Source organism: Pristiophorus japonicus, chromosome 1, assembly GCF_044704955.1.
Source record: "Pristiophorus japonicus isolate sPriJap1 chromosome 1, sPriJap1.hap1, whole genome shotgun sequence".
Classification (NCBI taxonomy): Eukaryota; Metazoa; Chordata; class Chondrichthyes; family Pristiophoridae; genus Pristiophorus; species Pristiophorus japonicus.
Window position 1 is genome coordinate 264787201 of NC_091977.1, and position 18075 is coordinate 264805275.

At 44.8% G+C, this 18075-nt stretch overlaps 1 protein-coding gene across 10 annotated transcripts in view; it reads left to right on the top strand.

Moving 5' to 3' along the window:
• LOC139270224 (receptor-type tyrosine-protein phosphatase delta-like) overlaps positions 1-17653 on the top strand; it is a 2930110-nt gene extending 2912457 nt beyond the window's left edge. For all 10 annotated transcript variants that reach the window (XM_070888421.1, XM_070888423.1, XM_070888432.1 and 7 more), the window contains 2 exons: positions 831-966; positions 16734-17653. In XM_070888421.1, the coding sequence (XP_070744522.1) occupies positions 831-966; positions 16734-16802 (205 nt within the window). In that variant the 3' untranslated portion in view covers positions 16803-17653. The remainder of the gene's footprint in view (positions 1-830; positions 967-16733) is intronic.
• The last annotated feature ends 422 nt before the right edge of the window (positions 17654-18075 follow it).

Genomic DNA, 18075 nt, shown 5'->3' on the forward strand with positions numbered 1-18075 from the left:
TATCGCCTAACCACTTTTTTTTCATTTGCCTTGTCATTTTTACTTTTCTCAACCATGAAAATGTATTGCACTATGTGCCTTGGCTATTCACCTTCATCTCAATACAAAAAAAACTTACAGATTAAGAACTAAAAACATTTTTCATTACATATTATTTTCAAACTTGAGGTTCTTTCATTACTGAGCAACTTGGTGAGGGATGAAAGGATGAAGCAGGCTTCAACCAAAATTGAAAAGAGCAGGCAAGAATGGACAAGTCAAGGAGTAATGGTTAGATGAAGCCAGGTTTGGGTTCTTTAGATCGAGAGTGGGCGGAGAGAGTGGGGACGGGGAGAGGGGAGACGGGGGTTGGGGGGAGGGGGCGGGTGAAGAAGAGGAACCCGTATAGTGTTTATTATTGTAGAACTCAAAGCAAAATGTAGCGAACAAAGACCACACAGATACGCATACTTTTACAGCATGGTTTCATTCTACAGCCCTCACAGCAATATTGAAGCCTTCAGTGTCTGTATGTGAAAAGGCTCCTATTATTGTCGAAGTACATTGAATAGAAACATTCAGATTATAGCAATTCAAAGTTGACAGTGCCAAATAAGTTTGTCATGTTTTTACTAGCTAAATACCCAACATACTTCACTGACTCTTTATGCACTCTAGTGTTTACAAAATCCTCACTGTCTGTTGTGCTAATAAGGTTTACAGTAGCACATTCAGAAATAGTGGCTCTGGCATTATATTTAATAATTGCTTAGTGTGTGGGAAGCCATTACCATTGCAGTCTCTCAGACATTTGATTATCATTTAATTAATACTCCTTTGTCTCCCCATAGTGCTGGTGTTGGGAGGACTGGTGTTTTCATCACACTAAGTATTGTATTGGAAAGAATGAGGTACGAGGGTGTTGTGGATATCTTTCAGACTGTCAAAATGCTAAGAACACAACGGCCAGCTATGGTGCAGACAGAGGTAAGGAAATCATTTTTTTTTTTAAATTAAATGCCACTTTAAGTGTCAGTTGTGGCTGACGCACTCTTGCCCTCTTGAGTCAGAAGGTTGTGGGTTCAAGTCTCACTTCAAGGACTTGAACACAAAATTATCTAAGCTGACACTCCAGTGCAGTGCTTGAGGGAGCGCTGCACTGTCGGAGGTTCCGTCTTTCGGATGAAACTTTAAACCGAGGCTCTGTCAAGTGAACCTAAAAGATCCCACGGCACTATATCGAAGAACGGTGTTCATGAAAGGCACTATATAAATGCAAGTCTTTCTTTTCTGTATTCTGATTTCCCGTAAGCAAATGGGTTCTCCATTTAAACAGCTATAACTTGACTGATCACAATCCCTTACGATGGATTGCAGGGGTGTTATCCCCGGTGTCCTGGCCAATACTTATCCCTTAATCAACATAACAAAAAAACAGATTATCTGGTCATTGTCACATTGCTGTTTGTGGGAGCTTGTTGTGCACAACTTGGCTGCCACGTTTACTACATTACAACAGCGATTACATTTCAAAAAAAAAAGTACTTCATTGGCTGTAATGCATTTTCATACGTCCGGTGTTCATGAAAGGCGCTATATAAATGAAGTCTGTCTTTTCTGTATTCTAATTTCCCATAAGCGAATGGGTTCTCCATTTAAACAGCTATAACTTGACTGATCACAATCCCTTACGATGGATCATTTCAAGAAAAACGTTAAGGCAAATAGACAGTGATTTATAAATGAGATGTGAAAGGAGTTGAGTAAAACTCCTTTTGTGTTGCATGAGATGTGTGCTGGGTTCCGACACACAGGTATTGCACCACCAGCTACAGTCCACATGATAATTGCCAGCATTTGATGAGGCAAGTGGCTGATAAACCTTGTGAAAGTGGCTCTTTCCAGCCATCAGCTTTAGTGAATTCTGGCTATTAAACTCGAACGTTCCAGAAGGCTTTGTACGTCCTGAGGTGTTGGAAGCCAGTGCCGTTTCCCAGGTCTCATGCAACATTGACGCAGCTGAAGTGTCACGTAATGGAAGGAGGCTGGTTTTCAGGTTTCTGTGTTGTCATAACGAGTCTGCACCAACAGCTGTCGACCGATTTGGAATATCAGCTGATTAGTGCTACACCTCATCCATGTACCTCCCAGTGACCAGCTCAAGAGCAACATTGGCGGAGTCACAGGGAAGGGGCTGGGGAATGGTTTGTGTGATAGTGTGACTAAAGAGAGGCAGTAAAACAACAATATGTGGGCAAAAATCTGAGTGAATAACAATAACTTGTATTTATACAGCGCCTTTAACATAGTGAAACATCCCAAGGAGCTTCACAGGAGTATTATGCGATAAAAATATGACACTGAGCCGCATAAGTAGAAATTAGCGCAGATGGTCAAAGAGGTATGTTTTAAGGAGCATCTTGAAGGAGAAAGAGAGGCGGAAAGGTTTAGGCAGGGAGTTCCAGAGCTTGGGGCCTAGGCAACAGAAGGCAGGGCCAACAATGGTTGAGCGATTATAATCAGGGATGCTCAGGAGGCAGAATTAGAGGAGCACAGGAGGTTGTGGGGCTGTAGGAGATTACAGAGATAGGGAGGGGTGAGGCCATGGAGGGATTTGAAAATAAGGATGAGAATTTTGAAATCGATGCGTTGCTTAACCGGTAGCCAATGTAGGTCAGCGAGCACAAGGCTGATGGGTGAGCGCTACTTGGTGCGAGCTACTTGCAGCTGAGTTTTGGATCACCTCTAGTTTACGTAGGGTAGAATGTGGGAGGCCAGCCAAGAGTCCATTGAAATAGTCAAGTCTAGAGGTTAGAAAGGCATGGGTGAGGGCTTCAGCAGCTGATGAGCTGAGGCAAGGCAGAGACGGGGGATGTTACGGAGGTGGAAGTATGAAGTATGATAAGTAAGTTAAGTGTGCAGGGACCAATTGCACAGCCCATCACTGCAGTTGAATGCTGAACGGACTCGAAAATTGGAGATGGCCCAAATTATTCTGTTTTGAATTTATTCACAAATTCTCCAACTTAACTAAATTTGGACCACTCCCAGGTTAGCAACACTACTGTTTTTAATAATAAAGAGTGACAAATTCTGTAGCTCAGTTAACCAAATACTCTGCTTGACGATGAACAGGCCCATGACCTTTTTCATCACCTACCACTTGCTTCCATTGTGGTGGTGGCTGGTGTCAAGTGGCACACATCCCTGGCTGGAACCACATTCAGGTATTTTCTGGGGTGGTAGTGGGTGAGGTTTTCGGGGGTAGAAATTGCCGCCCTCCTTAAGGGCCCAATTTTCCCCAACCCCTTTTTTCAGCGCACTTACCCTAAATGCGACCACTTTGCGCGCTGGATACAGCGCCGAAAAAAAGTGGCCCTATACTGCCCGCTCTGCCGAGTCTCCGGTGTCCCAGCGTGACGTACATAGTGCAGTGGGGGGGGCGGAGCACCAGCCCAGCGCAGAAAACACTGCCGCCAGCTGCACGCATGCGCAGTGGAGTCTGCGTGCATGCTCCTCGCCCTCCCAGCGTGTCCTGCGGACTGTGAGCAGGACCTGATGCTCGCATCCTCTATCCCCGGCCGAGTGGCCTCCCACACCTGCCGGCCCGCTGGCTTCCCGGGCCGAGGTGGGACTTGAGTTTTATTCCTTATTTATTGATGGTTGTGCTTTGTTTTGTGAGCAGAGTTTTGATTGGGGGGGAGGAGGAGGAGAGTTTTGATTGGGGGGGAGGAGGAGAGTTTTGATTGGGGGGGAGGAGGAGAGTTTTGATTGGGGGGGAGGAGGAGAGTTTTGATTGCGGGGGTGGGGGGGGGATTTAAAAAAAAACTTGTTTCTGGCATAAAGATAAGACTTTTATTTTTTATTTGTTATTGATTGCTTATTACTTTTTGTGGTTTGTTTAGTGCTTTGTAAGCCTTGGTGCTTTAAATGCACTACTAACCTGCTCATAATTCTTAACTGCCCGCAATGTTTTTCAGAGCTGGCCACATACGCTGACCTAAGTCGATTTGGAGTAAGTTTTAACTGGCCAAAGTGGCATAAATGGCCAAAACCGGCATAAGTGGCTGGGAACGCCCCCTTTTGAAAAAAAACTCAACTAAAAAAAATCGTACCTAACTGAGTTACTCTGGAGCAAGTTTATTGGGGAAAATGACGGTTTTTAACTTACGCCAGAAAAACCAACTTACTCCAAAAGAATTGGAGCAAGTCATGGCCAAAATTGGGCCCGAAGTTCTATTACTGCCTAAGAGGTCGGCCCGATAATGGTGGCCACGGGTTCGGCCGGGCCGCCAACAGGCAGCCTGGTACCCCTTCTTGGGTACCGGTCCGCTGGCCTGGCCGAAACCCTCCCTGATGGCCCAGTGGGCCTAACTAAACCTCATGCAGAGCTCACAGTGGCCCTCCCATTTAACTGTTGTGATGCTTCGGTGTGGTGCTGATGACACATACCGGCATCCGACCCACTCCACACGCACTTCCGCCCTGCAGCCGACCTGAATACCACTCGGAGATGACATTTTTTAAAGTCCTCAGTATCGCTCTACTCTCGGCCCCAACCATGGGGTGGAGAAAAATCTTCAGAAATGGTAGGTGTGCTTACTTTCAGTCGGGGGGGCACTTTCGGCCCCTCAGTGTTGTGATTTAGGAAAACAGAATCATTTCTTACTGGAAGTGGGTTTCTTTATTTATGACGGTCTGCTGCAAAGCATTCATCTAATCTTCATTGGTATTGAGCTGGGAGAATTGTGTATGAATCCCCTGGTGGCTGTGTGGGGAGCCAGCTTTTGATTCTTGCTAGTGGTTAGTACATGGTTGTGTCTCAAGCAGTCTCATGGCAAGGTGACATTGCAACTACTTCAAACTACACACTAGCGACAGATCATTAACTTATGAACAAACTATATTGAGATCGGGTTGCCAACTCTGCTTGGAAAAATTTCCGGAGGTTTTGCCACATGACCTTCAACCGCCCTGCCCCCACCATCCGACCACTGGCCGCACAGCACCTCCATCCTGGGGGCGCACCTCATTCTACACTGCAATTGAAAAATGAACAGATTCTTTGGCGCATGATTTGTGGGGAGGGAGCAGAGAGGCCGGGTACGCGAAAGTCTGATCAAATTGTCATTTTTTTCCTTCTGTTTCCTTCTTTCTTTATTGCAAGGGGGACGGAGTATAAAAGTAGGGAAGCCCTGCTCCAACTGTACAGGGTGTTGGTGAGACCACACCTGGACTACTACGTATAGTTTTGGTCTCCTTATTTAAAGAGGGATATACTTGCTTGCATTGGAGACAGTTCAGAGAAGGTTCACGAGGTTGATCCTGAAATGAAAGTGTTGACATAAAGAAAGATTGAGCAGGTTGGGCCTATACTCATTGGAGTTTAGAAGAGTGAGAGGTGAGCTTATTGAAGTGTATAAGATTCTGAGGGGGTTTGACAGGGTAGATGCAGAGAGGATGTTTCCTCTCGTGGGGGAATCTAGAACTAGAGGGCATAGTTTCAGAACACTTCCCCTCAACTCCCCTCCAAACCTCCTCCCAATTACTTTAAATCTATGCCCCCTGGTTGTTGACTCCCTCTGCTAAGGGAAATAGGTCCTTCATATCCACTCTATTTAGGCCCCTCATAATTTTATACACCTCAATAAGGTCTCCCCTCAGCCTTCTCTGTTCCAAAGAAAACAAACCCAGCCGATCCAATCTTCCTTCATAGCTAAAATTCTCCAGTCCAGGCAACATCCTCATAAATCTCCTCTGAACCCTCTCTAGTGCAGTCACATCTTTCCTGTAATGTGGTGACCAGAACTGCACGCAATACTCCAGCTGTGGCCTAATTATCACGTGGTCATTATCACGTTGCTGTTTGTGGGAGCTTGTTTTACGCAAACTGACTGCCGTGATTCCTACGTTGCAACAGTAACTATATAGAAAAGTATTTCATTGGCTCTTTGACGTCCTGAGGTCACGAAAGGCGCTATATAAATGCAAGTCTTTCTTTCTTATCTGGAGACTCCAGGGCAATCCTAGAGGGTTAAAAACCTTAACATTAAACTTGTCTCTGTCCTCTATCATTAGACATTCTGCTCAACTGGATTTTCCTTACTGTGTTGATTCCAAATGGCAAGCGGTGATTTTGATTCAATCAAAAAAAGGCAGAAAATTAAAACAATATAGTTTGATAAAATAAGTAATCTGCAAACAAAACATGGATTCTCATTTTGTCATGACTGCTACTGATGTCACTTGTAATATGCGGCCTGGCTCATTAAAATGTTGCTGTACTCCCCAATGTAATGCAAGATATCCAAATAGGTACCTGAAAAATGTCTCTCTATCTCTCGGACAGTCGCGAATGTCCAGTGTGCCTTTATGTTTCGGATAAATATTTGCTGCTTGTTACAAGGTGAGTGTTGTCTGCAGCACAGTCCGAGTGTTAAATTAAAAAATTGATTTGTTTTCGTTGTGATCATTTGAGGGTCACTCACTGACAGAAAATAGATGCATTCATCATTATCTCAGTGTGTGAATAACTTAGCCACTCGAACCTCGTGTTTTCCAACGTGGCAGCCCTAGAATAATATTAGAAAAAAAAACACTATTTTTAGGGAGAGCACAAACCTTTCCTTTTCACATGTTTCTTCACCCACCTTTTCCCCTACTTTCCTCAGATTGGGTGAGTGCTCTTCATCCAGGCTTCTGAAGCAACTGCTGGGAAACATTTGAGAGTGACTTGGGAGCTGATTGATTCCTTCCCCCATGTCTGGCCTCCACTCGGCACCTCCTTACAATGACACAGCTAAGAGTAGAAGCTCAGCATCTGGGGGAGGTGGTGTCCTGGTACAAACCCATACCTGGGGCTGGATTTTAGGCTTTTCTGTTTTTGGGGCGAAAATGGAGGCGGGGCAGGAATAGTTTACGCTTTGGTAAGGAATTTTCACCATCTGGGCCCTGCACCAGGGCACACAGCGCGAAGTGAGGCGTTGTACACTTTTCAAGGCGCAAAAATGGGAAACTCACGAACTAAACTGCCTGGCCATGTGTGCTCCGAGAGAGGTTTGGGAGGGAAACCTCAAAAAAAAAAACCCACAAAAGCATTCCCAAAACATTGCCCATGCCACCACGACACAAATCGCTGAACAAATTAAAAGAACAAACACTCGCATTTACATTTACAACACTTTACCTTCCTCACTGCCGCCGGCATGGCTGGCCGCACTGATTTCACACGTGCGATTCCGGGCGGACAGATCGGGCAGGAGTCAAAACTCATGCCGCTGTCGCAACGAGAGGTGTTACACACTTGGTGCAGTTCTTCCCGCTGCTCAGCGCTGCCGCAAAAACGGACTGGAGGATCGCGATGGGGAACAGGAGACCTGAACTCTACCTTTCACGCTGCTCCGGGGCAAAACCCGGAGCGCAAAGGACCGGAAAATCCAGCCCATAATCTTGGTCTTTCTGTGCAGACGATACAGTAAATATAAGTACAATATGTAACTAATAACGGAGTTCTGGTACGGCACCATCGTACACAGTGCACATTTGGAAGCAAGAAGATGATCTCACCGCACAATGCAAAGTTATCTCACTTAATTCTTGTAGTAGTGCCTGGTGCATCGCATGATGCACTGAGCACACACTGATGTTCTGCACCAGATGTTCTGCAGAGGCTCATGGCTGTCCTTGCAAGTATGTTTCTGCTTAGGGTGAAAATTCTTGTGGGGAGAAGGGCATCGAAGCAGGTTCGCCTTTTGAAAAATTCATTCCGGTGACGTGGACTTCACTGGCAAGGCCAGCAATAATTGCTCGCGAGAAGTGGTGGTGAGCCACTTTCTTGAACCGCTGCAGTCCGTGTGGTGAAGGCTCTCCCACAGTGCTGTTAGGGAGAGAGTTCCAAGATTCTGACCCAATGACAAGGAAGGAACGGCGATATATTTTAAGAACATAAACATAAGAAATAGGAGCAGGAGTAGGCCATACGGCCCCTCGAGCCTGCTCCGCCATTCAATAAGATCATGGCTGATCCGATCATGGACTCAGGTCCACTTCCCTGCCCGCTCCCCATAACCCCTTAATCCCTTATCGGTTAAGAAACTGTCTATCTCTGTCTTAAACTTATTCAATGTCCCAGCTTCCACAGCTCTCTGAGGCAGTGAATTCCATAGATTTACAACCCTCCGAGAGAAGAAATTCCTCCTCATCTCAGTTTTAAATAGGTGGCCCCTTATTCTAAGATTATGCCCCCTAGTTCTAGTCTCCTCTGTCAGTGAAAACATCCTCTCTGCATCCACCTTGTCAAGCCCCCTCATAATCTTATACATTTCGATAAGCTCACCTCTCATCTGAATTCCAATGAGCAGAGGCACAACCTCCTCAACCTTTCCTCATAAGTCAACCCCCTCATCTCTGGAACCAACCTAGTGAACCTTCTCTGAACTGCCTCCAAAGCAAGTAAATCCTTTCGTAAATATGGAAACCAAAACTGTATGCACTATTCCAGGTGTGGCCTCACCAATACCCTATATAACTGTAGCAAGACTTCCTTGCTTTTATACTCCATCCCCTTTGCAATAAAGGCCAAAATTCCATTGGCCTTCCTGATCACATGCTGTACCTGCATACTAACCTTTTGTGTTTTATGCACAAGTACCCCCAGATCCCGCTGTACTGCAGCACTTTGCAATTTTTTTCCATTTAAATAATAACTTGCTCTTTGATTTTTTTCTGCCAAAGTGCATGACCTCACACTTTCCAACATTATACTCCATCTATCATATTTTTACCCACTCACTGAGCCTGTCTATGTCCTCTTGCAGATTTTTTGTGTCCTCCTTACACATTGCTTTTCTTCCCATCTTTGTGTCGTCAGCAAAGTTGGTTACGTTACACTCGGTCATCTTGTAGATGGTGGAGGGAGTGAATGTTGAAGGTGATGGATGGAGTGCCAATCAAGCGGGCTGCATTGTCCTGGATGGTATCAAGCTTCTGAGTGTTGTTGGAGTTGCACTCATCCAGGCAAGTGGAGAGTATTCCATCACACTCCTGACTTGTGCCTTGTTGATGGTGCAAAGGCTTTGTGGAGTCAGGACCTGCTATTGTTGCCACTGTATTTATTTGGCTGGTCCAGTTCAGTTTCTGGTCTTTGGTGACTCCCAGGATATTGATGGTGGGAGATTTGGCAATGGTAATATCAAGGTGCGGTAATTAGACTCTCGCTTGTTGGAGATGGTCATTGTCTGGCACTTGTGTGGCACAAAAGTTACATGCCACTTATCTGCCCAAGCCTGATTGTCATCCAGGTCTTGCTGCATGTGGGCATGGGCTTATTCATTTTCTGAGGAGTTGCGAATGGAACTGAATGCTATGCAATCATCAGCGAACATCCCCAATTCTGGCCTTATGATGGAGCGAAGGTCATTGATGAAGCAGCTGAAGATGTTTGAGCCTCGGACACTGTCCTGAGGAACTCCTGCAGCTGGGTTGATTGTCCTCCAACAACCATGACGACCTTCCTTAGTGTTAAGTATGACTCCAGTGGAACGCGTCCCTTGGTGCTCCACTCTCCTCTTGGGGCGATACAACTGAATATCCCACTTTGAGGCAGTAGACATCGCCCGAATTTCTAGCCCTTACTCTTCAGAAATGTTCTCTGTTGGATCCTAACTTGGAACCTCTGGTGGAATGAACAGTACCGTTAACGATGGTCTGCTTGAGACCCATTCTATCTTAATCAGCTACTTTGTGGATGAGCTGATGAGCTGATTGAATACATAGAAGCAATACGGGGTATTGGTGAGGTCGCACTTGGAGTACTGCATACAGTTTTGGTCTCCTTATTTAAGGAGGGATATACTTGCATTGGAGGCAGTTCAGAGAAGGTTCACTAGGTTGATTTCTGAGATGAAGGGGTTGACGTATGAAGAAAGGTTGAGCAGGTTGGGCCTGAATTCATTGGATTTAGAAGAATGAGAGGTGAACTTATTGAGACATATAAGATAATGAGGGGGCTTGACAAGGTAGATGAAGAGAAGATGTTTCCGCTCATGGGGGAATCGAGAACTAGGGGGAATAATTTTAGAATAAGGGGTCACCCATTTAAAACTGAGATGAGGAATTTCTTCTCTGAGGATTGTAAATCTGTGGAATTCTCTGCTCCAGAGAACTGTGGAGGCTGGATCATTGAATATATTTAAGGCGGAGATCGACAGATTTTTGAGCGATAAGGGAATAAAGGGTTATGGACAACGGGCAGGGAAGTGGAGCTGAGCCCATGATCCGATCAGCCATGATCTTATTGAATGGCAGAGCAGGCTCTAGTGGCCATATGGCCTACTCCTGCTCCTATTTCTTATGCTCTTAAAAGCTAGCCATTCTTACAAACCCACTGAAGACATAGAGGGCTGGATTTTCGGCATTGTTCATTTCGGGACGGTAATGGCAGTGGAGCGGTAAAGTTTATGCCCGAGAACAGATTGCGCCTCAATCAACAAATTTGGGCAGCTGGGCCCTGAGTGTGCGGGTGAATGCTAAGGGAGGCGTTACACACCTCTCTTAGGGCGCTAGGCTGGCTGAGCATTCGAAAATCCCAAGCTAAACAGTCAGCCTGGGAGTGCTGAGAGAGAGGCCGGGGGAGAAAAACAAACCTGAAAAAAAACACCAAAAACATTCCCAATACATTGCCCATGCCACCACAACATAAGTCGCAAAAAAAAAGAAAAAACAATCACACTTACCTGAGGTGGACATTATTTACCCCATTACTGCAGCCAGTATGGGTTGGACCCCCCCGTTTTCACAGACGGTTCCAGTGGGGCGTATAGGTAGGGTGGAAGTCAAAAAGCAAGCCACTGTTGCAACCAGGGACGTTGCACACCGGCTCAACTCTTCCGGGTGGTAATAGTCTGCGCCCCGTCGAAACCGGCCCCGAAAGCCCCGGCGTGGCGCTGGATGCTCGCCGCCTGCCTGGATGTGGTTATTGCCGCCCCTCCGGGGCGAAAACAGAGGCAGACAACACCAGAAAATCTAGCCCAGAGACTCCACATCTCACTCCCAAGAGCCAGGCCAATTATTGCCATTGCTTTCCCTTCATGGGCTGTTAAATGCTAGATATGGGCAAGTAGCCTCGCATTCCCTGGCATTGTGTGCTGCCTTCTGCAGGAGGAATGCATTGTGTTAATTGGCTGTTGCAGTCTACAGATCCTGCTGTCACAGTCAGGATCTGTGGAATGGCTGGTAGTCATGTTAGGTGTAAGGGAACGTCAGGATGAAAACGTCAACATGCTAGCATGAATTACAGGATACGGGGCGATACCTCAAAGGGCAATGTTTGACTTGGTGCTCAGGGAGTATACATGTGCTGCTCTGTGATCCAGTTCATCCGCTCTGTTATTCACCTGCAAGCATTCATGCTTTTGCTAACCTAGTGAGGTCAACAAATCTCTTCTAATGCTGCGAGGAGGTCCTTAGGATTATGGAGGTCCCAGTCGAATTTAGGCCAGCAGTACTTCCAATTTAACGTTAGAAAAGTTAGATGCCTGCTTTTTCCCTCCTGCTGTACCCATTATTTCATTCCTTCGAAGAGCCTGCTCATCCATTTAACTGCATGCAGTCTTTGCTCTGGAATCGCCACTTGAGGATTCTGAAAATGTGTTCCATTATGATCCTGATGGAAAACTGGCCCACACTGTATCTTTGTTTAGCTGATGCATTGATGTCGTAAACCATGATGACGGGCGTATTCTTGGCCCCTTAAAAGCCATGTCTAAAATATTCTCGGCCCTTTAAATAGCGTTGGCAACCTTGAGTGCTGCAGGATGGTGGAATCAGCCTTGACATGTGTAAATCTGTTCCTGTGGTTGCAAGCCACCTTCACATGCATGGAGTGCTAGTCTTTACGAGTCAGTAACAGGGTTGTATTAGGGATAGGGGCCTGTGCTAAATAATTGCAGTTAATGATGTCTTGCGCTTGTGGGAATCCTGCCACCTGGTAGACATGGGGGCTCTTTCTTTCGGCTGGTTGCTTTCCAGATGAAAATCGCTGAAATCCCTGGCCGTAGCAAATAATATGTCAGAGACCTGCATGATAGCAGTGTGTGCTGAAAGTTGGGAAATGTGACCAGTGTCAGCTATGGCTCAGTGGGTAGCGCCCTTGTCTCTGAGTCAGAAGGTTGTGAGTTCGAGTCTCACTCCACAAAAATCTAGGCTGACACTGCAGTACAGTGCTGATGGAGTGCTGCACTGTCAGAGGTGGTGTATTTTGGATGGGAAGTTAAACCGAGGCCCCGTCTGCTATCTCAGGTGGACATAAAAGATCCTATGACATTTTTAGAAGAAGAGCAGGGGAGTTATCCCCAGTGTCATAGCTTTTGTGGGAGCTTGCAGTGCGCAAATTGGCTGCGGTATTTACGACATTGCAATTGAGACTGCGCTTCAAAAAGTACTTAATTGGCTGTAAAGTGCTTTGGGACGTCCGGTGGTCGTGAAAGGCGCTATACAAATACAAGTCTTTCTTTCTTTTCATCGCCTCCCATACTTATCTGGAAGGACCCTGCCACATAAAAGTTCAACCGTGCTGCATCCATTAAAGTGCCTGACGGAACCATCCCTGTGCTGTATTGGGCCTGCAGGTCAAGCGCAGAAATCTGCATTGTTCTGTTATGATGATCTCCTTCAGAAATTTAATTCTGCTCGGGCAAATCTCTTTGCGCAGCTCCAGATACAGGGGCATGGCCCTATATGTGACTGGCAGCTAAAGTGACGCATTTGAATGGAGCATCTAAGGTACATTCGCACTTGTCTGGCACACCTCCTCTGATCCTCTTCCTCCTCCATAACCTGCCAATATGAAGGTGTGTCCATAGGGCTGTCCATGTGCTCACAAACTGTTACAGCTGCAATTTATAAATAAAAGAGATGCCATCTCAACTTTAAAAAGCAGTTGGGGAGGCTCAACAAAGATCCCTTAATTTCCCTTGTTTGAAATAGTGGATAAATCTGGCCACGATTTCGGAGATGTGGGCTGCTTTCTGTATGAAGGTCATTTGAGTGGTACTTGTGCATTTGGATTACACAGTTTTTTTTCTTTGGAGCTTGGTGTGAGAGAAAGTCGGTTGTTGAACTGAAATGTGTTTGTGTTGAGTTTGGAGAAAGCATTGAATTTTAATATCCTGAATAATAATCCCTGGTTTCCATCTGTGATGGCAATGATGACAGTTCCACAGTCTGAGCTGCCAGAATTTGTTATTTTTCTTTATCAGTGAAAGAAGCTGAAGCCAATTTTAATCGGACCTTGGCAGCGAACAGTGTGGTTTTGTGTTTACACGAAACATCGTTTGTCCTTCTCCATTCTTCACTGACACAGCATTGTCACTACACACATCAGCATCTTAGGAGTACATCTGGCAGTTGGAAAGAACTGAAGAGACTCTTTAAAGGGAGTAAATAAGTTTAGGCAAAAACAGAACAATTTTTCTGTTCTGAAAATGTCTGAGCAGTTGAATTTCTGATGCCTATGGGTCAGGAATTTCGGCTGGGGGGGTTGGGGTGCATGAAATTGGGCTGGGATGGAGTAGGAATTTTGGCTGGGGGGGGCATGAGCATGAGCTGGAGGGGTGGGGTCAGGAACTTGGGCTGGGATGGGTTAGTCTATCTTGTCTGGAGTCGGCAGTCAGAATGGCTCGAATTACACTTTGCAAAGTCACTCAGAACTTAGGCTGGCTGGTTCTAATTACACATTCCAGAGAAACTGCTGGGTGTGTCTTATCCTCCAAGGAGACCAATCAGCAATCAGGTCATGTGATCATGGAGAGCCAATCAGAGCATTTTGCTAGTGCAAATAAACGCATCCTAGTTTTATTCTCCCATCCCCAGACATAATTAGAGAGTTTCAGTTCCCCCAGGGAATTTGAATTAGAGGGGGATGATTAAGTGCATAATCTCCTGAGCTAGAAAATCTCTCAGTGTTACTGAAAGGAGTACACTGAAACGTGGAGAATAACATCTACATAGAAATATAGAGGACAAGAAAAGGCCACCGTGGTCTGTCTGCCCTGTCCTAAAGACACTCGTCTCATTTTAAATATTTCACATTCATAGCTCTATGAAGGCAATTAAACCTAAATATCAAAATGTAACTGATTTTAATCCATGAAAGGTGGAAATAAAAATATTAAATTAGTCCAGTAAAGAAAGACTTGCATTTATAAAGCGCCTTTCATGACCACCAGACGTCCCAAAGCGCTTTATAGCCAATGAAGTACTTTTGGAGTGTAGTCACTATTGCAATGTGGGAAGTGCGGTAGTCAAGTTGCGCACAACAAGCTCCCACAAACAGCAATGTGATAATGACCAGGTAATCTGCTTTTGTTATGTTTGAGTGGTAAATATTGGCCAGGACACCGGGGATAACTCCCCTGATCTTCTTTAAAATAGTGCCATGGGATCTTTGCGTCCATCTACCTGAGAGAGCAGACGGGGCTTCGGTTTAACGTCTCACCAGAAAGTAGTCATTAGCCAAGCATTGGCCTGCGTAGCGCCCCAATTGATTCTATTTATTTTCGCGTTCATTGGAAGCCTGTAGATGGCCAGGTGCTGGAAATTTCAGTTACCCATTCCCCCCCACAATTAGGAGGGTAGGTCTGATAGCTTCATGTTTCCCACTTGCCCCCTTCACATCACAACACTGTTCCCAACAGTAATGTATCATAATGTAAGCAGTGTGCTGTCATGGTACAGAGGAGTGGAGCAGCACCTCGAAAGGTGGTGCCTAGCTGTTTCTGTTTCGAAAGTGGGCTTGATAAATGCTCCTAGTCAAACGCCCAGTCAATATTTGAAGGCCATTTTATTCTTAATGAGGACGAGATTAAAAACATTGAAATGCAATAGAATTTGGATAAGCACACAGGATTTGAAATGATGCCATGTAAATGACCCCATCCTTAGGGGTCGAAATTCGTTTTTTAATGCCACCCGTTGCTGCCAGAGAGAGGCGGCTAACGGGCGGCTAAGTCCTTACCGTCGGCGACGACCGGGTTCCTGGGTTGACTGCAAATTTAGTTGGGCGGTGGGGGCGACGCCAAGATGTGCGCTCGGCCGCCACCCACGTGGTGACATCATCAAGTGTACAATGCTGCCTTGCCGCCACCGCTGGGAAATTAGGTAAGTACGGTGGTCTTACCGGCGGAATCTGTACAGCCTGAGAAAGGTGGTGGGACATCGGTGATCCCTGGCTGGTAACGTCCAGGCATCAAGGTAATTATTCATGTTTATTTTATTTTTTTTTGCATTTAGGTATTAACGGGATCAGTAGGGAAGTGTGGGTGAGGGAAAGTGTCGGCAATTTTTTTTTTTCATTTTTTGAACTGTCGGGAAATTCGGTCAGCCTCCTGAACTGCCGCTCTGTTGGCGCCCGCGGATGGGTGTGCAACGCCACTTTTAGCACTGCTCTCTCATCTTTGGGCAGCAAAACTGAATTTTGCAGTTTGAGGCAGCACCTACCGTCTGGCATTAAAATCAACACACAGCCGGTGACACCGCCTCAAAAACAGCAGGACCGAATTTCGACCTCTTAATGTGCTCATCTGAAATTCACCTCTGCTTTTTTTAAAGAGGAGGCATTAACCTGTTTAAACTAAATGAATTAATACCTCTAAAATAGTAGGAAGAAATTTCATCTAAATGCTTAGACTTTTCTGAAGTTGGCATTAGGGCTGCAAATTGTTTCGCCTTGCGCCCGTTTTTTTCAGCAATATTTTGCCGTTTTTGGTGGAAAAAGGTGATCAGGTAAATTGGCCAATGACTTGCGCCGGTGGTTTTGAAATACCGCTGAAAAGTGGACCGCCAGTGTGCAAGACGAAAAAAAGCGCTATCGCTTTAAATTGACCGTTTGGTGCACCCGTATTCTGGGTGAAAAAAACTGCCCGAGAAAAGCCTGCATTACAGCCGCAGAAACCGCAGTAGGTATGAAAACCTGCAAAAAAGGTAGGATAAATTTTCTTTTTTTAATTATTTTTCAGCAATTCGCTAGATAAGTGTCTTGTGAATGTTTTGTGATTTTTGTTTTTATTTTTTGCAATTTTTTTTGTGTTTTCCCCCCTCGTAGGGCCTATCTTTTACCAGTAATCGGCCTCGGACTAAAGTTAGCGAGGACCGCGGTTTCCACCGCGAATCCTCGTGCAATGCCGATTTATGCCGCTGGCCACATTTTCCCCCCAATTTTAGACCTTTAAAAAATGGCGGAGTGATTAGCGGTATTTTTGGTGAAAAATGCAAAAAAAAATACCGCTATCATCAAAAGACCAATTTCTAGCAAAGAATTACAATCTACCATTACCATTTTATTGAATTACCCATTGAAGCGTGGAGCATTCAACTGTGTTCTACAGACAGCTCCAGCATATAATCTTAATGGAGCAATGCTCAACCCAAAGTTCAACAGTGCTTTAAGATGCATTTTTAATTACTCACCGGTGATGACAAATCATACGAAAAAGGGAATATAGACTGTTGGCTTTTGTCTAATGTCAAAGGCTAATGTTTAAGCAGAGAAATGCTTAATCTCTGAGGGAACCCTACTTCGATAAAACATGGATTGCGTGACATTCTGGTAATGCTATTAGTCCAGAGCGGTCTATTGCTCCACAGAACTGCACATGTTGAACTGTATTGCTCTCACATATTAAACCTGAAATTTAGCTGCATCATTTACTGTATTCAGGGCTTTTATTGGAAATTCATTTCCCCTTATCTCTCTGCAGGATCAGTATCAATTCTGCTATCGAGCTGCACTGGAGTACCTTGGAAGCTTTGATCACTATGCAACGTAAAACCTGATCCACCTTGGATTTACAGTAGGCCATTTAAGATCCAGACAGCCTCTTCTGAGCCATACAATGTGCTTGAGAAGTACTACTTACTCCTAGCTAAAGATAAATTAGTGGGGGGGGGGAGGGGAAATTTAATAAAAAACAATTCCAGGTGGACCAAGAATTGGCAGTTTAATAACCTAACTTGAAAAGAAAAGGAGAATCCTTTCTGATGAGGCATCGAAAGGATTTTTCAAGTAACTCGAGGATTCAACTCATGATGATTGAAGTGGAGGAAAACCTATTGTGGAAGACAGTGATTGTGTAAAGGATTACCTGAGAACTGTGGATAATGGATTGCAAAGCTGAATCTTGAGAGTATTGTACCTGCAAGGGAACAAAGATGTTATGAAAAGGCCAGTTCCTGACTTAAGAAACTAGTTGGACACGTTTGCTTCAACATCACCCCTTTCCACCATTCGCTCATACTAATTATTAAGAGGGAGGGAATGTTCAAATTACTGATTTAGTTTTTTAGTACTGTAATATACTGCTGACCTGTGCTTCATTTTTAACTGTGTAAACTTCTTTCCCTTTTTTAACAAAAGTTTATCATTCAATGAAGTGAATTTAAAAAGTTGCTTATTTGTTCATATTTTTTTCCAGACTGTAGCTTTTTTTAAGCTGTAGAGATGATGTACGTATCTGGCTGTAGAAACGGAAATAATTTGAATTTTTTGATGCACATTTTTTTTTGTGCAATCCTTTTATTTATCTTACCACATAATCGTCTGATTGAGTTTTTCATTTCAGTGGAAGCTACCCATAGCAGTCAGTTAATAAATACATCGACAAAAAACGTTAAATAATACAAGGCCTTTATGGAATCAATAGCGGGGGGGGGTGGGGGGGGGGGGGGAAGCGGGGGGAGCGCAAAGTATAAAGCTGCTGCTACTGGATTCCTCAGATCTTCCGTGTCAAGAATTTTAAGATGTGGTTGAATAGCTTGCCAAATATGTCACTAGCAACCTCCATCTGAATAATAATTAGTTGTCTAGCCTTCCGTGATGAGATGGTGAGAAGTTAGTGTCTACTGGAATGCACATCAATGAACTCAGTAATCCATGTTTAATAGGTTCGTATGATATACTGAAACGTATCTTTGCACATGTACGCAATAAATTGCATTATAAAAAAAACAAATACGTTTTAAACCTCGTAGCGTGGGAATTTTTTTCTTTGCTTCCATACTGTTTAGTGACCATGCTATACCTGGCATTAAATATACTGCGTT